The following is a 27,636-nucleotide window of genomic DNA, read 5'->3' on the forward strand; positions in this document are numbered from 1 at the left end:
TTTCGCTGAGGCCGGATGTGCGGGTCCCGCCTGAATTCTGTGGCTCAGACCGGGCAGGGCTGGGCGCTGGTCGTGCTGCAGCTGGCGTCTGCGGCCCGCCTCCTGGGCCTGGTCGGCGGAGCCTATGTGCCGGTGCCTTTGCCGCTGTTCTGACTGCCTGCAGAAGAGGGCTGTGGCGCTGCTCGGTGCCCCGCCAACACCGATGGGACATATTTGAGTTTATAGGGTTAATTTGACGTGACTTGACATCTATTTAGGATCATGAAATGCTTTAATTAAATTTTCTTCTCCTCGGAGACTTTGGGTAATCTTTGTTAAAATTCTGTACCTCTTGCAGTTTCTCCGGTTTTTGTGAACAGTGTCTTCTTTCCCCCTCATGTACATTCTACTTCATGCTGGCGTAGAAAAATGCCTGTGGGTTTTCTCTCGATTTCGAACTCAGCTGTATTGCTCTTGTGTTTCAGCTGTTAATTGAGTCTGTCTTTAAAAGTGAGCAATTGTGTGAGGTGCAGAGGACGGGTTCCGTCCCTTCGTTTCCAGTCTTTGATTTTCATTCCTTCCCGTTCCTTTTGGAGGGCCAGTTCTCCCACCCCTGTGTTGGCACTTGTTGTTAGCCGATGGCCTCAGTGGATGGCCTCCTGACCGTACGTGGGATTCATTTAATGTGTCTGAACAAGCATGTTTGTTGCACTGTGTCCTTTGTCACCTTCCCCGAGCTAAGTAAGTGCCCACCTATGGTGGGCTTTTCAAAATTAATCATCATGTTTTCATTCAGAAAGTACTTATTGCGTTACGTGCCAGGGCCTGTGTGTATGCTCAGGATATGGCAGGGGATAGGCAAACAAAACCCTGCCTCGTCAGCTTTCACTCTAGGGGTGGGGGGACAGTGTACACCATGCCTGGCGAAGTGTGGGAGATGGCACTTGTAGAGTCGGGGCCGGGGGACCATGACTGTGGGAGGCTTGAAGGCGATCTACACCCTGGGCCGTATTCCAGGCCTGTGAGCTGCAGTCAGTGAGGTCACACGTGCTTGTGGGTCTCCTGATGGGAAGTGCAGTTCTTTGTGACCGACCCCGCCCGGTCAGCCAGGGTGTTACCACGGCTTCAGAGCGGGGCTCCGGCTGCACACAGGAGCCTAAGGCCCTTTCGGGGTTTAGGACCCGTTTCCTCTAACTACTTTTGTGAAGCTGCTTCAGAAGCCTCGTTTTCTGCCTCAGCCGTGCCCAGGCCGGCGCCTCAGCCTGCGCCCTGGTTTGTCTTGTGCCTCTGACTGTAGACTGTGTCCCTTGGCAGGACTGGAGGGTGACAGGCAGCCCATTGTGTGGGCTCAGGGCAGACTCCCCTTCTCTGACCTGGTCGTCCGCAGACTTCACCATCTGACTAAACTGAAGGTCTAAGATAGCGTTATACTTAGTCCATCTGAACGTACATGTTTGTACGTGAAGTAGACGCCAGTTCCCAACAGTTTCATGTGAAATTGTAGCTGTGGTGTGAGTGCAGCCACTGACTCTTCTCCTCTGTCCGCAGAGCCCTCTATGGCCGCCGATGAAGGCCCCGCCGAGAGGCCAGCAGGAGAGGCCCCCGTGGCTGCCGATGGTGAAGCCAATGGGCCCTGTGATAGGAGCGATGCCAGCAGGCACCTCAACACAGCAGAGCACACTCAGGAAACTGCACACGGCAGCCCCCCGGAAGGTACCAATAGACTCACCCGGATCGCGGAGAACGGGGTTTCAGAGAGAGACACTGAAGTGGGGAAGCAAAATCACGTCCGCGCTGATGACCTCACGCAGACTGCTGTCGTCGGGAGCAACGGGCTCGTGCTGAGTAAAGCAGCCCCGCCAGAGCCGCCCTCACGGGGCCCCAGTGCTGTGGCACCCGCTCTGCCCGGCCATGCTGCGAAAACTCTGCCCGCAGCGGCCGGCAGAGGGAGGACTCCCGGTGCTTTTGCTCAGATGCCAGCCGCAGTGCCAGCCAAGCCCGGGGACGGGAGTAGAGACGCAGAGGACAAGAAGCCCCTGGCCCCAGGCGCCGATGTCAAGGTTCACAGGGCACGGAAGACCATGCCGAAACCCGCCCTGGGCCTGGTAATGTGCCCGTCGCCGGGCTGCTGTCGCGCCACTCGTGCTGTTTCCTCTGTCTCCTCTTTGGGCGTAGTGATGGCAGATGGACGACTGCACAAAGGAGAAGAGTCAGGGAATAGCAGTGGTCACCCGGCTGGTGGTGCCCTGGGGGCTGCGAAGGGTTGGGACAAGAGCGGCACCGCAGGGGCCCCTGTCGCCACTCCTTGGGCTTGGTCTTGTAGCTGCTCGTGCCTGCACGGACACCACGCCTCCTCTCCTCTGGGCCTGGCGGGTGTCCTGCCAGCTTCCCACCCTCCCCTGTCTCACTGGGAAATGAGTAATAGGAAGTGTCACAGAAGGGAGGGGACAAGGGACTTCACTGAAGACACGCCCAGGTCTCCTTCATCCTCACACCCAGCCACGACTGGCTCAGGGTTTTGCTGAGGACAGGTGGCCTTTCCTGAGTTTGCACTGGGCGCTCAGGGTTTGCTGCCAGCAGCTGGTCTCTCTGTCTGTCTGTCCGCAGTCACGTTTGCTCTCCCAGCTCCCTGTTGTCTCGGCGCAGGGTGAATTCTAGGTTTGTGGTCAGGCCCCCGTGGGACTGCATGGGCCTGGCATCGCTGGGCAGCATTCTGACATCAGTCTGATCGTCTGGCATTGTGGGCCAGCGTGCTCTCCTCTTCGCAGCCCTCCCACAGGCCCTGTGGGACAGACTGTGGGTCCGGGGACGTGCGTGGATGGCTGCTCCCTGCGTCTAGTTCCTCACTTGCTTTGATGTTCTCGCTGGTCATTCCGCAGGTTGATATTTTTAGTTTTGACAACTATTTTTTCCATACCCAGACCTCCGATTGGCCCTTTCAGTTAAGAAAGCCTTGCTTTTAGCTGTGTTTTGTCCTGTCCTCCCCAAGATGTTAGTGACGGTTCTTTTACTGTCTGGTTTAACTGCTGTCCTGTTGGACTGAGCACCTCATGTTTGGGCGACTCCCCTGTATCTCTGGGACTTTGCAGTGCCTGACTGAGCCGTGACTGGGGCAGGTGGGGCTATGCTGTGCGTGAAGGGAGCAGTGTATGCTTCCTGCCTTCAGACACAGGCACCGCTGGGCGTGTTGGAGGAAGACTGAAGCTCTTCACAGAGCTGCTGAGGCACCTTCAAGCAAAGCCCTTTGTGCCGACGGTGGGCTGCTGGTGGGTATTGTGGAGGGGGGGGCTGTCACAAAGCCCTGCAGGATGGGCCGTGCCCACAGCCCCACAGCCACAAGCAGGAGAGACGCAGTCCTGACAGGCCCACAAGGCTGCTGCGTTCTGGCTGGGTGGGTCCCCTGGGGGAGGCCATGGGAACCCAGCTGAATGGGCTGAACCCAGGCTGGGCCCCAGCGGCATGTTGGCCTGGACTCAGAGATGGGGACACATTGTTTTTAAATTGTGGTAAAACACGTGACACAGAGCACTCTCAGTCACGTTGTGGTGCCAGCTCAGTGGCATTAGGCAGTCACCCTGTCGTGCGGCCACCACCTCCATCATCTGCAGGACTTTCTCCTCTCCCCAAACTGACACTGTCCCCTTTACACACTCACTACCCTCCCCTCCCCAGCCCCCCATCTACTTCTGTCTCTGAATCTGACTCCTCTGGGGCCCTCCTGTGAGGGGTCCTGCAGGGTTTGTCCTTCTGGGACGGGCTCGTTTCACTGAGCACAGTGTCCTCAGGGTCCACCCACGTGGTAGCAGGTGTCAGGACCTCCTTCCTTACAGGGCTGTGACATTCCACTGTGTGGAGGGACCCCGTTTGGTGTATCCGGTCTTCTGTCAGTGGACACTGGGGGTGCTCCCACCCCACCCCCGGGCTGCTGTGGACGTGGGGTGCAAATCTCCCTCTGAGACCTGCTGCCAGCTCTTTAGGTGCCTACCCAGGAGTGGGATCGCTGGGTCACAGGGTAGTTCTGTATTTAGGTTTCTGAGGAACCCGCATATAGTCTTCCACAGCGGCTGCTCCATTTCACATTCCCACCAGCAGTGCACGAGGCTTCCCTCTTCCCCACATCCTCGCCAGCACTTGTTTTTGTTTTGTTTAAATTGAGGTATAATTGACAGTTTTCTGGTTTTTTTTCTAAATTTTTTATAGTAGCCATTTTAATGGGTGTGAGGTGGTATCTCAGCGTGGTTTTGATTTGCATTTCCCTGATGACTAGTGACGTTGAGCATCTTTACATGTGCTGGTTGGCCGTTTGTGGTCTTTGGAGAAACGCTATTCAGATGCTGTGCCCATTTTTTAATGGGGTTGTTTTGTTGAGTCGTCGAATTCTTTGTATATTGTGGATTTTAGTCCCTGATCAGATATATGACTGACAAATATTTTCTCGCATTCCTTGGGCTACTTTTTTACTCTATTGTTTGTGTCCTTTGATGCACAGAATTTTTTAATTTTTTTAAAAATAAGTTTTATACACATCACCTTGCACATTCCTTTGCAAAAATGAAGTTTTACCCCCTGAGGATAGCTCCCCCCTCCTCCCGCCCCCCCCCACTCCGGTTCAAGCCCTTGTCTCTCAGTCTAGTCCTGCAGGACGCAGCTCCCCGGCCCAGGTGGTGGTGTTAGGAGCTTTGTGCTCCCCCCGCTCAGGCAGTCGGTTGCCGGTCGCCGGTCAGCCACTCACAGCAGCTCACGGCAGCTCTCGCTGGCTGCCTGCCGCTCACGATGGCTGCCAGCCACTCATGTTGGCCACTGGCTGCTCCTGGCAGCTCACGGTAGCCCATGGCAGCACAGCAAGCCCGCGCGGCAGCTCATGGCAACCTCTAGCGGCTCAGGGCAGCCCAGCTCCAGAGAGAGCCGTTGTTCACAATCTTAGCTGCAGAGGGCGCAGCCCACTGGGAACCGAACTGGCGACCTCGGCGTTGGGAGCACGGAGCTCCAACCACCTGAGCCACCAGGTTGGCCCCAGAAGTTGTTAATTTTGAAAAGTTCAATTTATTTGTTTTTTGTTGCCTGTGCTTTGGGTTTCATACTCAAGAGTTCATTGTCAAGTACGATGTCATGAAACTTTCACCATTTCCTTGTGAGAGTTTTATCGTTTTAGGTCTCTGATTCAGTCTGAGTTTTTGTACCTAGTGAGGGTCCAACTCCCTTCTTTTGTATGTGGATGCCCAGCTTTTGCAGCCGTGTTTGTTGAAAGATGCGTATTACTTGACTATTTATTCCACCTGCTGCGTGCCTGAGGAAACTTGGTTGGATCGCATTGGGTTTGGGACAGAACCGTCTCCAGGCTGTAGGGGCTGGTGGGTCGGGCAGTCTGGGCTGAAGGCAGGGCCGGGCTAGATGTTGATATCGCCGGTGCCGGAGTCCTGGAAGGCTGGGGATGGAGGCAGAGTTACGAGCCGGGCCCAGCTGTGAGGAGGGAGTTGTTACAGTGCCATGTGGCACATACGCTGTGGGGCTTGTGCATGGGGCCGCCAGCCGGGATCACCTGGCAGGCACCTTAGGAGAGCCTTCTGAGGCTGCCTGGCGGGTGTTTTTAACTCGGTAATAGTTTATTACCAAAAGCAGGCTCTGGCATGGCGGGCAGACTTTCTCTGTGCGGGGCCAGCTTGCGAACACGTAGGTGTTGCCACAGGCGGTCACTGCTCTCTTTCACTGTACGAGTGTCAACACGTCCTTGGCTCACACGCTGACCTGGGTTCCTGGGGCCAGGCGCAGCGTCGTTCTCTCTCAGTAACTACTCGGACAACGGGTACTTGTGGGGCCAGGAGCTGTACTTTGGGCACACTGTGACAGTGGCCGTCTGCTCGTGCGTACTTACAGTTGCTCATTGTCTTTGTTGTGAAGCATGCAGCTGGCAAGGATCCCCGAGAAGCTCGAGACCACGAAGAGCCAAAAGAGGAGATGAGCAAGACCATTTCTGACTTTGGACGACAGCCGCTCATACCCCCCTTCCCACCCCTGCACCAGTCACTACCTCAAAACCAGTGCTACGTGGCCACCACAAAGTCACAGACAGGTATGAGGGACCCCCTGGCTGTGTGTGCCCTCTGAGTGTGTATGACAGAGCCACACCTGCTGAGCGAGAGTCATGTGTGACCGGTGTGTGTGCTCGGGATAAGCGACAGGTGAAAAGTGTGTTTGACGGGCGTGCATGTGTTTGGGGTAATGACGGCTGGAGTCGCAGGCCCTGGACCCCCATAGCCTGCACAGGGCCGTCGGACCTCTGCTCTAAAGCTCCTCAGATCCCTAGCGCGTCTTCTCGGCTGGTTGTCAGCCCCAAGATGAATGAGGTGTCTTTACTGAACCCGCACTGCCGTGTTCCAGTGGGGGAGGAGACTGGGTTTGGAACTGGCCCCGTTTATGTGGCGGCGAGGCCATTTGGTTGAGGGTGGGTGGATGGCAGCTCCTCCTCGCTCTGTTGTCTGGCACTTTCCTGGGAGCGGCTCCCATTGTCCCAAGCTTCTGTTCGCTGAAGTTGGGGTCCTGAACATTTCATTTTTGTGGGAGAGAGCCTTTTGCAGGGGGTGTGGGTAGTTGTGCCATGATTGTGAGGCATGGACTCAGCCTGGCACTGGGCATGCTGGGCTGTCCAGCTGGACGGCTGGATGGGCATCATCAGCTGGTTGAGGCCGTCTTCCCCTGGACTTGGAGTACTTCACACTCCAGAATGGTGAGAAGCTGTGCAGGGAATTTCTCTGTGCCTGACCATCTGTGCACAGGTGTGTGCTCTCCCCACGTGGAGCCGTTCGTTTCTGATGCATGAGGAAGCCACGGTTGTCGGGGCCCTTCACCTCTCAGTACCTCGTTGCTGCTCCCTCAGCACCGCAGTCGAGGCCTGCTGCCCCCGCCCGGGCCGTGTTCGGCTCTGCAGGTCGCCCCGTGGAAGCCCTCCCAGCACAGGAGCATTTCAGTTGTAGGATCCAGCCAGGGCGACAGCCACTTGGTGGTGCCTTCTTAGTCTTTTTACTCTGGAATGTTCTTTGTGTGGGTCACTGCTATTTCCCTGGGTCAGCGTCAGCTTGTGGAATGTCCCCGAGGGCTTTGTGTCCTCCCTGCATTTCCTTGGGTGTGGTGCTGTTTGTTACCACCCCGAGCACATACCCCATCACACCATAGTCTGAAGGCCCCTCACTCATCCTGTTACGTTTCCCAAATGGTGGTCAGTCTGTGTCTGGGGAGGGCAGACGTGGGGCTCTGCACTCGCCCTGCTTCTCCTCACGTCCTGCCCAGTGGGTCAGGTGGTTCGACATCTGAGGTCGTCTGCCGGACTGACCACCATGGGGCTGGGGGGCTGACCCCCTCGTTCCCGCTGTTTATTAGAGGGGTTTCTACCAGAACGAAGTGCTTCACCTTCCCACCCATTGATTTATTTACTGTTCAGTGTGTGGGTCCTTTACTTGCGTGTCTTGGCTCCATTTCCTCGCATTGCCATCACACTGTCCCAGGTTTGTCCCTTCAGGCTGGCTCCTGAGTGCTCTGATGTGGCCCCAGGGCTTTGTGATGACTGGCCGGCTTGTCGTACCCCCGTCTAGTCCTGCGATTGGCTGCTGCCCTGGAAGGGTGCCCTGTTGTGTCTGTCAGAGCGTGGGAGTTAGGGAACGGGGTCATTTGGTTGCCCCTACCCCACTGTTTGGCTATTTTGACTCATTGTTACCTGTTTCAAACAGCTAAATCTGGCCCTTTGCAAAACCATGAAATTGGTAAGGATTGGCAAGCAGTGTCAGAAGTCAGTGTTTCTGTTAGAGTGTTAGGATATTTCCTAATTTTTCTTTATCATTTCATCATCTCTTTAATCTGAGTTTTCCAGAAAGATATGCTCAGTGGGTTTTGCAGTTTCCCACCGTTAGTCCTTCCACAGCTTCCTTCTCAGTCAGCTGGAAATGGGGCTGATTTCCAGCCCCAGTGGGGTTAGTCTGGGGCAGTATTAAACAGCTCCCAGTTAGCGGACCGGTCTGTTACAGACGCTCGCACAGTTCCAGCCGCTCCTCGTGCTGCAGCCCCCGGAGGGCGCAGAAGTCGCGATTTCTGTGCCTGCAGGTGTCACCCACAGAGGGGGCAACCTCACGGCCGCCTCGCCTCATTATAGCGTTGCTTGTGTGCCTGTCAGCATCGTGTGGACACAGAGTGTCCACTCGGTGTGGCCCTTGTGGACACAGGCCTTTGTGACAGAGTTCGTGCAGACCTGGAAGGGGACAGCCTGTCGGCTTTGTTCTGCAAACCCCACTCTTCTCTGCCCAGGGGTGCGGTCTTCCTGTGAGAGGGGTGGAGCCGGCCCAGGGGTCATCTCTGGGACTTAAGACTGCAGGTCGCCCTGGGTATGGTCCTGGACGGTCCTGTCCTTTCCAGCCTGGGCACCGCAGGGGGACCCGCATGTTACAGAGCACACGCTGCTGTCCCTCGTGAGGTTGTGTCGGGTCGTGCCCCGTGCTGGCACACCTGCCCTGCCCTAGCTCGTATCCTTGAGGTGACCGTCATGCTGCAGGACCGCGTGGTGGCTGTCCCCAGGCGGAGGCCCACCAGCTCTCTTCCACGCCGCACAATCCACGCAGTCTTGGTGGCTGGCCCTTCCAGCTTTGTTTTCCTCCATTTTGTAGATCTAGAGAAAAGGTACTGCTTCAGCCTTTAGGAGAGTTCCTCTGTGTTAGATCCACAATTCTCAGACATTTTTGAAAGCCTGGAACTTGTAAGAGAAAATGAAGTACCGTAGGGAGCGTCGTTCTGCAAACCAAGCAGCCTGCAGCTGTTGCGTCAGGAGGGTTCGGACCCACTCGGTCCCCCACTGGCCCTGCGGCTTCCAGTCACTGCGGGCTTCTCATCCCCCTTGGTTCCGGGCCTGCTGAGTAAGAGGCAGGGTGGCACGGGTCGCCGTGGGCACTGCCGCGTGGCCGTCCTTTAGCAGTGGACGCGTCTAGAGACGTGTGATTCACTCTTGGGGAAGACACCCTGTCCGTGACCCTTGCTGTCCCCTCACAGTGGTCCAGGTGGGGCTCCTGCTTCTGATGGTGTGTGGCTTCTCCTTCTCTGGTGGCAGGTCCCTGCCTGCATCTGCACATGCAGTTTTGTTGTGAAGAAAACAAACAGCCCAGGCCATTTCCGACCAGTAAGAACCGCCACCACTGTGTGTTGTGCTGATAATCTTGTAAACGGGCACCTGCCTTTGAAGAACATTTGAGTGGCATTTCTTTTCCTTTCTTGTCCCCTTTTGACTTTTTTTTTTTTAGCTTCCTTGCCTTTTGTTTTAGCAGCTGCAGTATCTCGGAAGAAAAAACGAAGAATGGGGACCTATAGCCTGGTTCCTAAGAAAAAGACCAAAGTGTTAAAACAGAGGACGGTGATTGAGATGTTTAAGAGTATAACTCACTCCACCGCGGGCTCCAAGGTAAGGGGTGCTCGCTGCGTGCAGCGTGTCAGAGCCCGCGCCTGCGCCAGGCCCCGGGCCCAGCAGCGCTGCAGGAGGTGGATGACCGGGGTCGCTTTTGGGGCCGCGGCCGCAGCCCGCCTCCCCCGGAGGCCCTGCATGCCCTGTCTAGTGCGCGGCCGCAGGCCGTGCTGACGCTGAACGCTGGCCTGTTCCAGGGCGAGAAGGAGCTGGGCGACGGCGCCCTTCACGTGAACGGCGAGAGCTTGGACGTGGACTCGGAGGACGATGACTCGGAGGAGCTGGACGAGGACGAGGACCCGGGGGCCGAGCAGGCCGTCGCCTTCCCCCCCGAGGACAGCAGGGCTCGGAAGGAGAGCGTGCCGGGGGCAGGCCCCACGCACAAGGTAGGCCTCCCGATGGAGCCCGACGCCGCAGTCCGCAGTGCCCAGGCCTCCCCGGGCCCTGTGCTTGTGGCTGGGACTGCGTCTGTTTGCTCTTGGGCTTTCACTTGTGTGCATCAGAGAAGTGTCAGTCGTCCTGCACCGCGTTCAGTGGAGTAGCTTCCCAGCCACTTCCGGCTCTGCCAGTCGGAATCATCGGGTGTGACCGTGTCCCTGGCGGCTGCCTGTCCTGGCCTTGGCCTTTCAGTGCCAGGCACCCTGTGCAGGCACAGGCGCAGGGTCTCTGGGCTGCTGGCTGCCTGCGTTCTATGAACGCCTGGTGTGTCCTCGTCCTGGGCCCTTCGTCCGTGCCTGCCCGAGGACAAGCTCTGGGAGGTGGTAGTGCTGTGGCACCTGCCGGCCGGGCCCTGTCTGCAGGTGGCCTGGGGCTCAGCACTAGGCCAGGGTCTCCAGGGCCATGGATGGGTATGATTCTGCACAGACCGTGCTGCTTGGGCTGCGTTACGTTCTTTCAGTTCTGAGAGGACTAAGTTAGGGGCCCTTGGGGAGCGACACAGACACCTGTGACTTTACCATCCCCATCTCAGACTCTGAGAAAAGTCTCATCTTGTCTGTCCCAGCTGGTGAGTTCCCCTGAAGCTCACGTAGGCAGGCAGGTTCAGGCAAGCACGATGACCACGGCAGTCCGGCTGAGGGACCTGGCGATTTGTCCCTGTGCGTACTCCGCGTCCCCGTGTGCTGTGGGTGCAGCCCACACGCACCGTGTCCTCCGGGACAAGTTTCAGACCCATCTTTAGCCAATTAATGCCCGTTCTTCTCCTTTAGCAGGTTTTGGGGTGAATTTTACGACGTTGCTGTAGCTCTTAGGTAATTATTCAAAAGTAAATTGGTGGAAATGCTAACATTATAGATTTAAAGGGAATTTTAAAATTATTTGTTTGTTTTAAAATTTTATTTATTAGTGTTTTTCCATTCATATAGAGAAGTGTTGGAAGGAAACGCACAGTATCCTAATTCCTTGGGTGACGTTCTAAATGGTAGTTGTAGGAGTCCCTGCGCCCCACCGGCCAGCAAGTCCCACCCCCTGGTCCCGGCCCCCTTTGCCCCACAGCCCCACCCATGCGGCGCCCTCTCCTCACTCACTGTGTGGCCGCACTCCCCTTGCCCACCCCGGCAGTGCACAGGCCCACCGTGCACCCGGCAGCTTCCTACGGGGGCACCCTCGCCGCCCCTGTGAGTGTGCTCGTGGGCAGTGAGCCGAGTGCGTCTGAAGCACACAGCTCCCTGCCAGGCCACCCCTGAGCCTTAGCCTCCTGTCCGCCCCCTGCAGTCTGAGCTGCTGGAGCCGCAGTGTTTGGCTGCGGCTCTGGGTGGGCTGACCCACTGCTCACGGGCTCTCACTCCGGGGGGACCCACTCAGTGTCCTTCGCCCACTTTTCTGCAGCGACGGAGTCTCAGGACCTTTGTATGAATAGACTTGGTCGGTCGCGGCAACTTGGCCGAGCTCGGTTCCCCGGATGCTCATTGTCCAGCCTAGCCTAGGACCCATGGCACTGGTTTGTTTCATTATGATTCCTGGTTCTGTGTTCTAACTGCGACAAGCAGCCTTTCTTACTGGTGATTCTGAGCAAATTGATGTAAACTGTCTTGTAATACTTGATGGGTTTCACTTTTGTGTAGAAATATTTGATTCACATAGAATTTATGTGGTGATAAAACATGTGAGTAGATACGCTCAGAATGGGTGAACTTTATGGTGTATAAATTCTGTTTCAAAGCTTTTTAAACAAAACATGAGGTCAGGGACCATGGCTTCCCTCAGATGCGTAGCCATGTGTGTCGCCAGCACATTGATGGACGTTTCCCCTGCTGATTTAGATGCCATGTTTGTCACCTACCACGTGGCTTCGGCGTTGGCGTCCATTTGAGGATTCTCTATCTTCATCGAGGTTGTTGTCTTCCGGAGAGAACCTAGACAGCGAATAACACGGAAGAACTCTAGAAGTGATACAAAGGCACAAATAAAATGGATGTCAAGCTAACAAAAGAACAAAGAAACAAAAGCAGAATCGGAAGACAGTGTGCACAGTGGGAAACAGAATCAGATGGCAGGAGCGGCCAGTCAGGCTGGCCAGTAAATGGGGGGCTGCCCCAGGTGGCCTGTGCGGGTCACACAGCGGGTGTGGAGGTGAGGGGGTGGGGACGGGGCTGCACCCAGAAGAGCTGGTCCTTCACCGGCTGTTGACAGGTCTCACCAATGCTCAGACCACGTGAGAGAGGTCGAGGAAGGCTGGGGAGCATCTGTTGCTGAGGCGGGGACACAGCTCAGTGCTTCTGCACTCGGGGCACTTCCTGATGGCACCTACCTGTGAGGAGGACAGTCGCTCGCGATCACAGATTGGCCGCACCGGCTGGAGTGTCACCGCCTGCCCCGTGCACCTGCCCGCTGTCTGTGGCCGTCTTCTCTGTTTTGGTTCTTTGTGTAAATGGAGTCTGCAGGGTGCGTTCCTTTTCTGAGTGTGGCTTAGTTTACTCAGTGCTTACAGTATGTGGGATTTACTTAAATTGTTAGTTTGTTTTCATTGTTACGTAACAGTGGTTTGAAAGAGGTCTTGGTTCTCTGAGACCCTCTCGGGGCTGTGGGGTCAGAACTGCTGTGTGTTGCAGCGTCGTCAGTCTCTTCTCCTACTGTAGCCGCACTGTCACCCGTGTGGCTGGCATCTGTGCCTTGTCGTTTGGATTGGAAGCCAGTTGAGGACTGGTCATGTGGCAGGCAGTTGGGCGCTGCGTGGTTTGTTGTGCTGGACACTCACGTCCTGGCCCGGTGACCAGGGTCCTGTCCTGCCGGGTCAGGGTCTCCTGCTCGCCTTTGCTTCGCGTGCCTGCGTGATCTCCCCGTTCAGCGTCGGAGCAGTTACGCCGGCTCCTGTCGCTCTCTTTCCAGTTTCCACAGGTTTCCACCTGCACCTTGTTCCTGGCAGCTGTCGTATGTGCAGTTATTAAGCGACCCTTTATAAAGTTACCCTTTACCGTCACTTCATGGGCATTTCAAAAAACAGGAGTTGATGAACCTGCCTATTTTAATTGGTAGTTTTATTGCTCAATCTTTTTAACGTGAAAAACTACCTAATGAAATTTAAAGACAACATGTTAAATAAAGCTGACTAAAGATGCCAGAATCCTACAGAAAAGGTTATTCTATTTCATGGTGAAAATTTTAAAGCATTTTAATAGCAGTGACAGAGGGGGAGTGATGGCCACTGTCTTCCCGGCACGATCTCGCCGGAGTCCTAGCACGAGAACCAGGAGGAAACATTAATATTTAAAGGACGAGGAGGAGAATTTGCTGAGAATATAATCATCTGTCTAAAAAAAGTAAGAACATCAGCTGACGTGTTATTAGTTATTAGTTAGTGAACTGAACGTAGACGTGATCAAGATGTAAAACCGTTCGTGTCCTTGTAACTACAGAGGTGACGACAGCAGTGCACCTCGATAAAGGCCTGTGGTTTTTAACTTCTAAATAGAAAATGTCAAGAAACGCAGACATCCAGAAATGGTGAGCAGTCATCGATGTTTGGCCAGTCTCGTCGTCCAACACATGGGTTGTCTTGAAGCAGATACGTCAGTGTGGGTCTTACAATAAGGACCCCGAGAAACAAAACCACGGCATCCACACCTAGAAGCTATAAAGTATGATTTTATTATTTTAACATTACAAAAAACGAATTCTTGGATATACCAGAGTACTTAGCAATACATTTAACAAGAAACGTCTGTTGCCTACAAGAGGAAAACTGTAAAACTTTGCTGAAAGAGGTTTAAGAAAAAGACACAATCCTGGAAAGATCCATTCTTTGTCTGAATGAAAATATTCGTTGTTTTATCCTGCACATTATCCATAAATTCAGGAACAGCTCTCATCACAGTCCTTGCAGGACTCTGTGGGACAGTTGACAGCAGCACAGGGGAGGACAGCAGTAGCAAACCTGGAGAGTAACTGAAACGGGGGCTTGTATGGGGGTGGTGTGGTGTGTGTGTGTGTGTGACTGTTCCAATGTAAAGATGCAGTTTGTACTAAGGATGGGCTCAAGGGGACATTCACTTTCCAGTAAATGTTGTTGAACAACTGACCGGTCTTTTGGGGGGGGAAAGATGGCCTGTAGCAAATGGAGCTCCATTCCGGAAGTGGGGTGGGGGGTGGATGCACAACTCAATATAGTGAAAACTACCCAGCCGTACACTTTAAAGGGATGAATTTTAGGGTGGGTGAATTCCATCTCAGGAAAGCTGTTATTTAAAAAGTAAATTCCAGAAGATTTAGTGTCCAGAAAATGTTGGAAACAATTTTCTCATCTGAAAGGAGGAAGGCCCTCTAGTACAAGACGCAAACCCAGAACCCACGAAGGGAAGATGGACACGTCTGATTGGTCTAGATGCAGCCTCCAAAGCTGTGCGATGAGAAACACCAGAAGCAAAGCTTAAAGAACTTAATGAGGAAAACACTTGGAACGAAACATTACACTCCTATGTGTGGAGCTTCTGCAGATCACTCAGAAAGCAGAGACCCAGTGGAAATACGGACTGAGGATGAGGCCACGTGAGATGTGGGGAGACGTGGGAAAATGCGGTGATGTCAGGGCCATCTCGCGCCTTCCGTCCTGGGGCCGCGCAACCCCTTTGGAGGCTGGTGGTGCCTTGGGGCACTGGTATCCTGTGCAGTCTGTCCTAGAGGCTCTTGCTTGTCTGGAACACAGCCGCAGTGGGAAGCTGCTGATGGAGCTGCTGATGGAGCAGTCACCGCAGGCAGCCCCACAGGACGCGGGCCCTCCTCGCAGGGGATGTGAAGGGCCCAGTATGTGCTTGCCTGTGGTTTTGTGTCTCTTGTACTGAAAATATATTCACCTATGTGGATAGAAAAGTGAATACAGCAGTAAACAAAGAAGGTGCCTGTGCTGTTCTGGTGTGGGAAGAGCCCCAAAGTGTATTGCTGGCCAGTGGCAACTCTGGCTATTGGCGACCTCTGGCCATTGGCAACTCTGGCCAGTGGCAACTCTGGCCATTGGCGACCTCTGGCCATTGGTGACTCTGGCCATTGGCGACCTCTGGCCATTGGTGACTCTGGCCATTGGCGACCTCTGCCCAATGGCAACTCTGGCCGTTGGCAACTCTGGCCGTTGGCAACTCTGGCCATTGGTGACCTTGGCCATAGGTGACCTCTGGCCATTGGCAACTCTGGCCATTGGCAACCTTGGCCATTGGCGACCTCTGGCCATAGGCGACCTCTGGCCATTGGCGACCTCTGGCCATTGGCGTCCTCTGGCCATTGGTGACCTCTGGTCGTTGACGACCTCTGGCCATTGACGACCTCTGGCCATTGACGACCTCTGGCCGTTGGCGACCTCTGGGGAGCCACCTTTGTGTCACGTCAGGTTGGGGAGTCAGTCTGTACTTCTAGGTCTAGGTGGAAACATGGTACAGGCTCCGTCGCCAGGATGGACTTTCAGGGCCGGGGCAGGGGGACCCCATGTGCACCGCCAGTGTTTGGGAAATGTGTTCTGGTCGGAGGTCTCAGTGGTATCTGTTTCCTTTGTGGCGCGTTGTGGCCGCTCAGATGGACGGCGAGTCTGAAGAGGAGCAGGAGTCAGCCGGCACCGGGGAGGAGGAGGAGGACGGGGACGAGTCGGACCTGGTAAGCGGCTGCGTCGGGGGTGCGGGACCACCGCGGGCCTCACTCCTGTCCCTCGCTGTGCCTTGATGTGTAACGGCAGGCAGACGGGGTCACATCCCCCAGCACGAGGCCAGGGACCTGGGGGGCTGGTCGGACGGGGCAGCAGCTGCAGCACGGACAGCGGTGGTGACTCTGCCGCTTACTGTTACACAAGGCGGGACTGGAGGTGTCAGGTAGAACCGGCAGCTCCTCTTGGTAGGCTGGCTGTCACATGGGACGGGAACGCAGTCCCCGGTGTTACCAGGGGCAGCCAAGTGCAGGCGGCACGGAGACGGGGCCAGAGGGCGGGGCCGGGGTCCAGGCCAGCCAGCACCCCCCAGGACTGGGAAGGAGCCTCCAAGCTCAGATAATTCGGTGTCTCGTGGACTGAGAGAGGCTCTTAACAAGTAGAACATGGTCATTGGTGAAGCTTGTCGGGTGGGTGGGTGACACGGACTGTCAGGGGCAGTGGACCCAAGTAGCAGTGAGCTTTGGGTACAGAGCATGAAGGGGGTCTGGGGACGAGGCCGGCTGTGTGCAGTGCTGGGTGGGGGGCTGCTCCCCGTGGGCAGGGCTCGGGCACCAGGGCATTTGTCGGAGCGGCTGGTGTGTGTGTGTCCGTCTTAGATGTCTTTTCTGTTAAAAGAAGTGGGATGTTCTCATGTGAGATGGGTTAGAAAGTCTTGGGGTTCACGCCGTGCCTCTCTGGCATTTGGGCCAGCGAGGTGCCCTTTCTACAGCTAGAATTCAGAAACGTTCTCAGGCAGCCTTAAAACATCAGGAGTGAGTTCCAGCCTTCCTTAGCTCTCCGGTACAGGATTTGGCCAGAGTCTGAACTCAACTGGGGCACTAACTGCCCTTTTCTCATGAGCAAAATGAAAGGATGCCTGTGATAAAAGTGGGTTCTCTCCCTGAGTTTGTTCAGTTCCTGGGTAGGACTTGCTTGTTTTATTTTATTGACGCCAAACTCAGAGAAGATTTATACATTCCATTTTAATTTTTTTGCTCTACTCCCTTGTTTTTTACCTGTAAAATAATTGACCTTAGAGTGATGTTTGGGGAAAAACCTGGTATTGTTAAGAGTGTAACCCAGAAAAGTGTCGAAAGTGAAATTAATATTGTAGCTGCAGAATGGAGATGTAGCAGGTATTCAATTTTGCAAGAAAACAGAACTTCCAGCACTCTGCGTCCAGCATCGCCCATGCTCACGCTTCTCTTCCTGCCCCTTTGGTTCTCAGAGCTCTGAATCCAGCATCAAGAAGAAGTTCCTCAGGAGGAAAGGGAAGCCTGACAGCCCATGGGTCAAGCCGGCCAGGAAGAGGAGGCGGAGAAACAGAAAGAAGCCGAGCGGCCTGCTGGGTAAGTGTGCTGGCCACACTGGGGCCGCCTTGTGGGTGGGTTCTCTGCAGGATTTCATTTGGAAAGGGGGCTCCACTGTTAAAAAAAAAAAAAAAAAACAAGGAAGTGTTTAGAAGCACTTTGTTAGAGACAGTCAGCTGATCCTAAAGTGGCTTTCTCCCGGCAAATCTCCTGTGACACTGGCTTCCTTGTGGCCCGTTGAGTTGATGGGGGTCCTTCGTCACCTTCCCTTTGTGACTGGGCATCTGTGGCCTGCGTGCACCCTCAGAGTCCTGTGTGGGCAGTTTTCGGCCCTTGAGTTGGATCCCCTGCTCCAGAAGTAATTTGATTCAGGGAGCACAGGGAAGCACATGGCCCACAGAGCCTGGAGGCCCAGGGACCAGCACCACTTCGACAGCTTTGTTTCGGAGGACTTGGCATTTGGTGAAGTGCCCAGCAGGTGACTTTTGACACGGGTGTATGACGGTGAGACCTCCAGCACATTCCTGTCTGAATGCCCGCCAGCTGCAGGGTCCTATGCCCCTGCCAGCCCTCCCTGTCCCCAGGCACCTGAGCTTTCTCCCCACAGATGGCAGGGAGTGCGGTGTGGGCTGTGGTGTTACTGGACTGTCGGGCAGCTGCCCTTTCTCGGGCTGCTTTGTGCCTAACAGTCATCCACGCGGTCAGATCCACGGACAGGAGGTGGGAAGGACGCCTGGCTGGGGCTGTCACGACGTGCTCATGGGCATGGGCAGTGAGCTCTTTCCAGTGTGGGGGGCAGTCTCAGCAGTAAAACTGCTACAGACATTTGTGTACAAGTCTTGACTGAACAGATGCTTTCGTTACCTTGAGCAAATATTTAGGAGCGGGGTGGCTGAGGCAAATGCTGTGTGTCTAACTTCTTAGCTCGGGAGACTGCTTCCCGAGGCTCGTCCGCGTCCATCCCGCAGTGCGCAGAGAGCCCTGCAGCTTCTGTGGCCAGGCTGTGGGGAGCTGGGCGTCTCGCTGTGCTGCCACTGTGAGTTTCCTAACGAACAGTGAGGCTCACCCCTCGGCTTTCCTGGTTTCCTTGGGAAAGTGTTTCTGTCTTTTGCTTGTTTAAATCAGATTGTGTGCCTTCCATTGAGTTGCAAGGGTTCTTTCAGTGCTGTGGATACAAGTCTCTTTGTCAGATACATGTTTTGCAAATATGTTCACCTAGTAAAGTTCATAAAATTTTGTTGCAGTCTAATTTAATACTATTTTTTTTCCCCAAAAGTCATGCTATTTGTGATCTCAGAAAGCTTTGACTAACTCAGGTCACAGAGACTTTGTCCTATTTTTTCTTTTGGAAGCTTTACAGCATAAGCCCTTCATACATGGGTTTCTCCTGATCCATTTGATTTAGTTTCTGTGTGTGGTGTGAGGAGGGGTCCGCTCACATTTTCACATGGATGTCCAGTTGTTCCAGTAACACCAGCCAAAAAGACTTTCTCTGCTTCACCCTTTGAACCTTTGAAGACAGTGTGTAGGCTGTTTCTGGACTTGCTAGTCTGTTTCTTTCTTTTTTTCATCCATCCATCAATCCGTCCATCTACCATCCATCCATCCATCCATCTATTCATCATTCATCCTTCCATCCATCCTTCCATCTATCCAACCATCCATCACAATAATACATCATCCATCCATCCACCACCCACCCATCCATCCATCCATCCATCCATCCACCATCCATCCACCATCCATCCGTCCATCCATCCATCCATCCACCATCCGTCATCCATCATCCATCCATCCGTCCATCTGTCCGTCCATCCATCCATCCATCCATCCATCCATCCATCCATCCATTCACCCACCATCCATCCATCTATCCACCGTCCACCATTCATCCATCCACCATCCATCTACCACCCATCCATCCATCCATCCATTCACCCACCATCCATCCATCTATCCACCATCCACCATCCATCCATCCACCATTCACCATTCATCCATCCGTCATCCATCCATCCATCCATCCACCATCCATCTGTCATCCATCCATCCACCATCCATTCATCCATCCATCCATCCACCCACCATCCATCCATTTATCCACCATCCACCATCCATCCATCCATCCACCATCCGTCTACCATCCATCCATCCATCCATCCATTCACCCACCATCCATACATCTATCCACCATCCACCATTCACCATTCATCCATCCATCCATCCATCCATCCATCCACCATCCATCTGTCATCCATCCATCCATCCATCCATCCACCATCCATTCATCCATTCATCCATCCATCCATCCATCCATCCACCCACCATCCATCCATCTATCCACCATCCGTCTACCATCCATCCATCCATCCATCCATCCACCATCCGTCTACCATCCATCCATCCATCCATCCATCCATCCATCCATCCATCCATTCACCCACCATCCATCCATCTATCCACCATCCATCCATTCATCCATCCATCCATCCATCCATCCATCCATCCATCCATCCATCATCCACCCCAGGACCTGCCTCACAGGCCCTTTATGGACACACACGCCTGCTCCTGGGCATGTTCAGAATGTGTTGTCTTCCAATGAGCCACCCATGTGATAAACTAGCTCTTGTGGCAGTGGACACGTATGTCCCTGCACCTGGCCCCAGGTGTCTGAGGCTGGGCAGAGCCCGTGGCTCACATGTGTGGGCCTCTTTCTTCTTCAGCTCCTGCTCATCGGCTGGTCTACAACCTGCGAGCCAGAGTTCTGTGCTTTGTTTTGGAAGTGATCGTTGCAGAATGTACCCATAGCTTTTGTGCCTTTTCCCGCGAGTATTCAGTCACTTTTGTTTAGCCAATAGTTCAGAGAAGGATTTTGCACTTCTTTGCCTTTGTTTTTCTTGATACAGACCCCTTGCCCCCACAAGTGTCCTTGGATGTGGGGGAACCAACAGAATGGCACCAGGCTGTGACGCGATGCTGCCGGGGGTGGCGGGGAGGAGGCCAGTCCTGGTGACAATGTTCAGCACCTGGGCGTGGGCGCGGCCCTACAGTGTCACTGGTGTGCCCTTTGTATGCAGGTTCTGAAGCATACGCGTCGTCTTCAGGAAGCGCAGAGCAGGCAGCAGGAGACACCACGGCCTACGTGGAGGTTTGTTTGGACTCCCTAGACCTGCGTGTCAAGGGGACGCCGCCCTCGCAAGTGGAAGGTGAGCGTCATGAGCTCACCTGCCCCTGAGGCGGCACTGATCTCACCACAGCCTCCAAGTGAGGGTACCCTCTGTGGATAGACTAGCCAACCCCGCGGGCAGAACTGGGTCTGCCGAGTGTGGACCACCCCCTGCCCACCCATTGGGCACATTTTCACGCACAGTTGCCAGTGGAAAGGCCCCCCACCCGACTGAGCTTCACAAATACGTGGGTACGTGATGTGGAATGATGCCGGAGTCTCGCCAAGCGCGTCTGCTGGCTCAAGTGGAGCTGACAGGTCCCGGGCTCGGCCTGCGGTGGGCACTGTATCCACGCAGAGCTGCCCTTGGGCATCGCAGCCACAGGTGCCCAGCAGCTTGGCGAGTGCTCACGCTTCCTCTCTGTGGGCTTTTTATCAGAGCAGAGTAGCTAATAACTTCCTGTTTGAGAAATGCACTTGAAATGTAATGTGGAGAAGCTGTGCTGGGCCGCCCACAGTTCCTTACTCTCCAGTGGGTTTGCAGCTGTGGGGTACGACCACTGTAGAGGTTAAACCAGTTATTCTTTAAAGGACAAACAACCAGCTTTTCCACATTTTGAACATTAGAGGAATTTTGATCACTTCTTTAGTTTGGTAAATCACGTCTCTAGCCTGAGACATAAATTTCAGGCTTAGTGAACGGGAAGCTGACTAGTTTATTTCTTTTGACCAAATGGAGCAGAGCGTCCTCTCCAGTTTCAAGAACTCCTCAGCAGAGTCACCTGCCTTCTCTCCAGATCAGGTGTCAGGCTGTCTGCTGGATTTTCCTAAACCTGCTTTTGTATTTGTCTCAGGAAGTTACGAATTCAGATGTGAGCAGGAAATCCTATTTTCCTCTGTCAGATTGCATCGTCCGCAGTGCCCCAGGGGCCAAAGGGAGACGGCTGCGGGAAGCAGTGGAATGTCCTGCCACTCAGGACATGGCGGCCTTGGGGGTAGGGGGAGACGGTGTTCGGGGGCTTCATGCCCTTAAACGTCACGCTCTTTCTCTGGTCAGAGAAAGTGGCCCCAGTAACCAGAAAAGACCCATAAAGGATTACACGTGGCCTGAATCGGGACTGCATAGGTGATAGCCGATGTGGAGAAGCCGGACAGCGGGTCGAGGCGTCCGTCCTATGGTTCAGACACTTTGCAGGCTGATTCCCAAAGTTGGTTTCCCTGGGCTTGCAGCACCAGTGGATGTGTCGGCTGCACGTGGGCTGGGACCGTCAGCACCCTGCACAGTCGCCTGGCTCGGCTATAGCCAGGCCCCTCAGATCCAGGTGCTGTGCACCTATGACAGGGCCAGAGCGTGGTGACAGGCGTGGGGTGTGCTGGAGCCTGGAGCATGTTGGTCCCCGGGTCAGCAGTTACTGTTGGTCTGTCCGCTTCTCATCCCCGCTCTCAGCCTGTGCCTTGAGGCTGAGTGGCGGGACCCCAGCAGGGGTGCAGAGCTGCACGCGGGGCAGAGGCAGAGCTTGGCGGACACTTTGCCGGGGTTCGCGGGAACCATCTGACCCCCCTGGTGGCTGCAGCTGCTGCAGATAGGGTCACCCCAGGGTCAGCAGACTTGGGGCCACGTTCTGCAAGTGTGTGCGAGATGCAGTCCATGGACCTGGACCCCCCTCGCTTCCCCGGCCTCTCGGCCCGGGTGGCCAAACGTGTCTCTGCGCAGTCTGGGTCGTTCTTGTTTCACAGTCATGGTCCCGAGCAAGGCCATCCCAGAGGCCGTTGCAGAGTTAAACTTGTAGGATAAGTCACCGATTTCCTGCTTCTACAAAGGAAAGGCGTCCATCTCTGGGCTGTAGGTCCCCCAGAGGCTTGGCTGCACTGGGTGTTGGCAACAGCTTGATGTGGGGTTGCCCACCTGCTTTGCTCCGAGCCCGTGCAGACAGCGGGCTCCTGCAATTGTGGACTGACCGACCTGTGTCCTGGCTGTGAGTGGCCTCAGGTTACTCACGGGCAGGAGGCAGGTGGGGCGTAGCCTCCCACCCAGCCTGGGTCTGTTTCTGGATATGCAGACATGAGTTCATTCCTCTTAACAAGGAGAGGTGCTGAGTGCTGGAAACGGTCGCCCTGTTGGTACCTTAACTGTTCCACAAGAGAGAACTTGAAACACGCCTTCTTTTGGGAGCAGCGGTCTCTGTAGCTACTGGTTGGATTGTGGGGACTTGCTGGTCTCTGGCCTGCATCCCCACCTGTGAGGCGGGCTTGGGGTGAGGGCTGCAGGCCTTTTCCCCCGGATCCACCCGTCCTGGCGAGGTCACAGTGAGATGGGGACGAGGGACGTGAGTGCAGCTTCGTCAGGTCTCATCAATACCCTCATTTCCCGACTCGCCTGTCCTTTAGCCGAACAACGGGCCATTGCACGGTTGTAGTCGGTGGGAATTGTAGACAGGAAGTAAACCACTGTGAAGCCCTTCCAGTTGCAACTGAATGTTGGTTTTGGGGGCTTACATACACTCTAAAAGCCGGTGAACAAACCAGGTGTCACTACGTGGTGAGTGCTGCTTTTGTGTGACAACCAAGGGTTGGGAGGAGCTTTTGGAAGTGCAGTGTCTGTGAACTTCTGTGCTGGCCCCTGGGATTGGGTGAGCAGGTGTCGGGCCTGGCGGTGGTGGGGTCTTGACTGGAGGGGCGCCCCTTCCTGTCCTACCGTCATCTTGTGGTCCAGGCACCAGAGGTTTCTGCAGTGACTGGAGTTGTCGCTTCCCGACTGCCCTTTCCAGATGGGGGTTGTGTCACTGGGTGTCGCGAGAGCCCGTCTGGGCGTGTGCGCTGCGGTACTGATGCTCACGCATGTTTGTGCTACTCTAGGCCTGGCCAATGGTCCTGACGCGGTGGAGACAGATGGCCTCCAGGAAGTGCCCCTCTGCAGCTGCCGGATGGAGACCCCGAAAAGCCGAGAAATCACCACTCTGGCCAACAACCAGTGCATGGCCACGGAGAGTGTGGACCACGAAGTAAGCAGCTCGCGATCGCTCCCAGAAACAGGACCTGTGCCTATGCGCTGAGCAGTCACTCGGCCAGGGGCCCCGAGCTCACGGCCAGCCAGGCAAGCCGGGCGCAGCAGCATGGTGACGAGACAGGAAAGGCTGCACACGACTGGCGTTATCCAGAGGCAGCTGCTGTGGACATGGGCAGGACGGCCCAAGCAGTGCTGCTGCTGGGCACTGAGCTGTCAGAGCCCTTTCTGGCTCGCTGTCAGTTCAGACGCGCGCCGGTTGAGACGCCAGAGCTGGCCTGAGGCGCTGATGTCATTTGCCACACATCCCGCCACATGCAGCCCATCCACAGACCCCGTGCACACTGAATGGGCACACCCACCTTCCGAGCCTGGTAGCCTCGTCCGCCGTCACCAGCGCTGTGGCTCCCAGTCCCAGCCTGGCCTCGGTGGTGAGCTAGCCTTGGAAGGCGGACCCCGCTAGCACTCCATGGTGTGTTTGTCCTGTGCCAGGTGTAGCTGGGGCATGTCCCACGTCGTGCCACCCCGTAGTCACACATGTCCTCTCCCAGTTTTCCCAGTTCTGCTCTTTGCTGTGTCGTCTTGTTACGTCTCCCAGCTCCAAACACTCCCTGCCACTGTTCCTGTCCACGCTGCTGACTTGCTCAGGGAACAGGACACATGAGTGCTGTCCCAGAGCCTGCATTTGGCTGGTGGCTTCTTTTCTCTTAAGTCAGTTCCCCTACAACCTGTAGCCTGACAGCAGGTCTGAGGACTTGAGTAGGTTTTCATTTGATTTTGATTTAATCTTGGCACGTGTTTGGGGTTGCTGTGAGCACACCCTACACCACGTCGGGCAATGCCAAGGTGAGTTGGGGTTTGTGTGCCACCGCCTCCCCTTCCTCCTCAGCCTTTACCCGGCAGTGTCACTGTCCTTGGTCACTCCTGTCTGAATCCGTCACCTCTTTAGAAGTAGCTCTGTGTGTCCTGGTTGCTGCTGGCCTTGTGTGTCTCAGGGTGCCTCATGTGCCAAGCTGTTTGGGGCTCCTGAGACACGTGAGACTGGGCGGCAGGACAGAAAGCTGCTGCAGGGTCTGATATTTTTCAGAGTAATGTGTTGGTGCCCTCCCAACTTGCGGTGGCTTGGTTTTGTTCCCCTTTCCTTCCCTCCTTTCCTCCCTCTCTCCCTTCCTTACCCTGCCTCTCTCCCTCCCCTCCCCGTTTCCTTCAGCATCTCGGGGATGCAGGATCTTTCCTGTGTCCGCGTGTTATGAACTTTTGTTGTAAGATGAGCAGATCCAGAAAACAGTACAAGACACATGTTTGGCTCAGTGAGTCTGTGCAGGTTGAGCACTTGGGAGTACCCCTGACATTGGGACATGGGATGGGACCTCGAGGAGCTGGGACATGGTGCCCTCTTGTCTGTGGAGAGCGCGGCCGTGGGGCCTCATGGCCTGAGGTAAGGGCCCTGTAGACACGGCGACGGCCAGGCTGCACTCCACCCCCTTGGAGGCTGCAGGGGCCTGTGGCCAGGGCGGGCGCGTGTCGTCAGGCTGGCCCTTTCGGATGGTAGCTGCTATTGGCTCTTACTGCCCATGTCAGTTCTTGGTGAGAGGCTGTCACTTATCGTTCGTTTGCCAAGGAGACTTGTCTTCTCACCTGCTGTGGCACGCGTCACAAAGGGTGTACAGGCTGCACATTTGAGCTCTGTTTCCAGCCATTCGGGTGGTGGTTTGTTCTTGCTCACCTTCTGAGGTTGACCAGTTAGTTCTTCTTGTAAAATATCACTGTGAGCTCATGTATTAAAACATATTTGATGGGCTTTAATTCTTTGTGCTGGGATTACTGTTGAAGCTCACACTGCCCCATCTTTGGCCCGCGAGACCCTCTTTCCTGGAGTCTGCAGGGTCACAAGTGTCCCCATGTGACGCTGCGAGTGTGTCTTTCAGTCCCTCACACAGAGGGCACGGTGGTATTTCTCACGTGTGTAACTGGGCGGCAGTCGTTTCCACAGCGTTACAGAGGCTTTCAGATGCAGGACACACAGTGGACGTAACCTAACAGCTGTGACGCTGGGTGGTGCAGAGTCTCTTCCCACCGGTCTCCTAGGGACCCACCAGCTGTGCTTTGGAGTGGCACTGAAGGAGGTCCCGTGTCCCTTGTCCACGGGGCGCGCACTGGCAAGCAGGCAGGCATGAGACCCGCTGCCCTGTTCATCCACATGGCACAAAACTCGGCCATTCTCCTCATCTAATTTTTTTTGTTCTGTTTTGGAAAACATTTTTTTATTAAGATAGATTTTTTGGGGGGGTGGTTAACATGTGATAGGTTCATTGGCATTTTAAAATAAATTAGTACTTAAACATTTTTAAATTTCCAATGTGGCAGATTTCTATTGACGGAGCCCCATTTGGACAAAAGCTCTTTGGGACCCTCAGTAATTTTCACGAGCGTAAGAGATCTTGAGAACCACTGGGCTCTGCCTTCTCTTTGCTTCATTGCTTGTCCCTGTCCTGTTCACTTTTGACTCAGTCCCAGTAGCTTCTCTCTGGTGTCCTCATGCCCTGCACTGGATGGGGACCTGGCAGTGGCACCTCGGCTCCGCAGCCCTGTGGACTTCCCTGCTCCCTCGTGCCACAGCCGACCTTCCCTGTGAGGGCCTCTCAGTATTTGGGTCCCGAGACACTGCCTCGATCGTGCTCGTCCCACCCGGCTCGGTCGTGTAGGACGCGGCTGGTGGGGTCTGCCTCCACCCTGGACACCTGCCCCGCGCTGTGCAGCGTGGGCTTGCTGTGCATGCTGTCTGTGGGTGTGGGTTTTGCTGACTCGTTGCTCTGACTGTTTTATGTGGGATTCCAGGAAATTCTGGGGCCGCTGCTGTTTCCCCAGGATTATTTTTGTCTTGATGCTCAGCCTGTCTCATCTCTGGCTGGTAGCAGCTCTCAAAAGAAGCTCCTTTTCTTTCTGTCCTCTTTTTAGTCAGCCTTTTGAGGAACAGTTCCCACCCAGTAAGTCACCTGTTTTGTGTGTAGTTCTGAATTGTGACAAATGCACAGTTATGTGACCAGCAGCTCAGCTGAGAGCCACGCCCGTCCTGCCTGATTGTGCTGGCTGTTCCCGAGGAAGGAGCTGAGCTCTCAGCAGGCCGTGCTTCCCCTCCCAACTCAGTGCACTTGGCCTCGTGGGCTCTGAAGCCCTGTTGTTCCGAACACACACGTCTTCTCGGTGAGCTGACCCCTGTCGTCTCTGTGTGGTGTCCCTCGGTGTCCCAATCACAACCTGTGTTCCAGGTCTCCGGTCTGACATGAACGTGGCCACCCTGGCTTCTGTTGAGTGGTGTTCCCGGCACATTTGCACCTTTCCATCTGAGCCTGTCTCTGCTTGTAAATTTGAAGGGGCTTTCTTGAGATAGCATGCAGTTGGGACTTACTTTATAGGGTCTGTTTTTAATTGGTATGTTGACACCATCCCCATTTAATGGGGTGCCTGGTAGTTTGGAATACAGTCTGACATTTCAGTAGAGTTAAGATTTATACCATCTGTCATTCCTCTTCCTTCATTTTCTGCCCTTTGGATTGAAATTTTGTATGATGGCAGTTTATTGTATTACTGGCTTTATTACTTACATCTTTTTCTGATGTTTTAGTGATTATATCTTTAATCTTCTACAGTCTACCTTCAGTTGATATTGTTGCCACTTACCATCTGCATTTACAGCAGTGGTTCCATAGCCTCCCTCCCATTGTTGTCTGCATTTCATTTTTATACATGCCGAAACCCAGTCCAATGCTGATTAAACGTAAATGTTGCTGTTGTCTTCCTTCAGTGAGACCAAACCCAGAGAACTTGATTTCTCTATTCCGATGCAGGTTTCTGTCTGATATTGTACTCCTTGTGCCTGAAGACCCTTCTGGTTTTCTTTATTTATTTTCCCTCTAGCACAAGGCTGATAATAAATTCCGTCACTTTGTTAGAAATAGTCCTTGTTTCGCCTTGTTTTTGGAAAGGTCTTTCAATGGATATAGAATTCTCAGCCCTTAGAGATGCTGCTCACTGTGATTCTCCATAGTTTTTGACGGGAAGCCAACTGCTGTCATGTGTCTGTTCTTGGTGTGGATGTGCTTGTTCTTTGGCAGCCCCCAGGATTTTCTCCTTGTCTTGGGGCCCAGGGGTAGTGGTTTTGCTGTTCTCTTCTTTGGTATTTGTTCTCGTTAGAGTTCTCTGAGCTTCTTGGACTTGGATCTGATTTCTCATTTTTTCTAGAAAATTCTTGCCCAGTGGCTTTGTGTTTTTCAGCTTGTTCTTTTTCTGGGACTCCAATCACATGTTTTAGGTTGTTTGATCTTGTCTCACAGCTGATGGATGCTCTGCTCTCTTTTCCCCGCTGTGTTTTAGGGTTAGATTATTTCTGCTGATGTTTTTCACATGCAGTAATCTCTTCTTCCTTGTTGAGTGTAGGTGTGAGCATTTTCATTTCCCGTGTTTCCACTTGCACCCCCAACAGCCCAGTCTGATCCTGTATCTGGTCGTCTCTGGGTCTGCTTCTGTTGTCTGCTTTGTCTCTTGATGGCAGGTCCAAATTTCTTTTGAGAATTTGGATGATTCCTAGTGCTGGGGGGCTGTCCTGTTGGTTGGTGCACGTTTAGCAGCACCTCGTCC

At 54.4% G+C, this 27,636-nt stretch overlaps 1 protein-coding gene across 8 annotated transcripts in view; it reads left to right on the plus strand.

Annotated features, from left to right (window-relative positions):
• The window catches only part of EHMT1 (euchromatic histone lysine methyltransferase 1), a 129,284-nt gene that overhangs the window by 58,780 nt on the left and 42,868 nt on the right, over positions 1-27,636 (plus strand). For 4 of the 8 annotated variants that reach the window (XM_081065776.1, XM_081065779.1, XM_081065775.1 and 1 more), the window contains 8 exons: positions 1,528-2,084; positions 5,878-6,049; positions 9,255-9,412; positions 9,610-9,798; positions 15,410-15,487; positions 16,744-16,864; positions 19,906-20,034; positions 22,851-22,996. In XM_081065776.1, the coding sequence (XP_080921902.1) occupies positions 1,528-2,084; positions 5,878-6,049; positions 9,255-9,412; positions 9,610-9,798; positions 15,410-15,487; positions 16,744-16,864; positions 19,906-20,034; positions 22,851-22,996 (1,550 nt within the window). The remainder of the gene's footprint in view (positions 1-1,527; positions 2,085-5,877; positions 6,050-9,254; positions 9,413-9,609; positions 9,799-15,409; positions 15,488-16,743; positions 16,865-19,905; positions 20,035-22,850; positions 22,997-27,636) is intronic. The other 4 variants (XM_081065777.1, XM_081065773.1, XM_081065778.1 and 1 more) reach the window with 2 other exon arrangements.

The sequence above is a fragment of the Rhinolophus hipposideros genome (assembly GCF_964194185.1).
Source record: "Rhinolophus hipposideros genome assembly, chromosome: 11".
Taxonomy (NCBI): Eukaryota; Metazoa; Chordata; class Mammalia; order Chiroptera; family Rhinolophidae; genus Rhinolophus; species Rhinolophus hipposideros.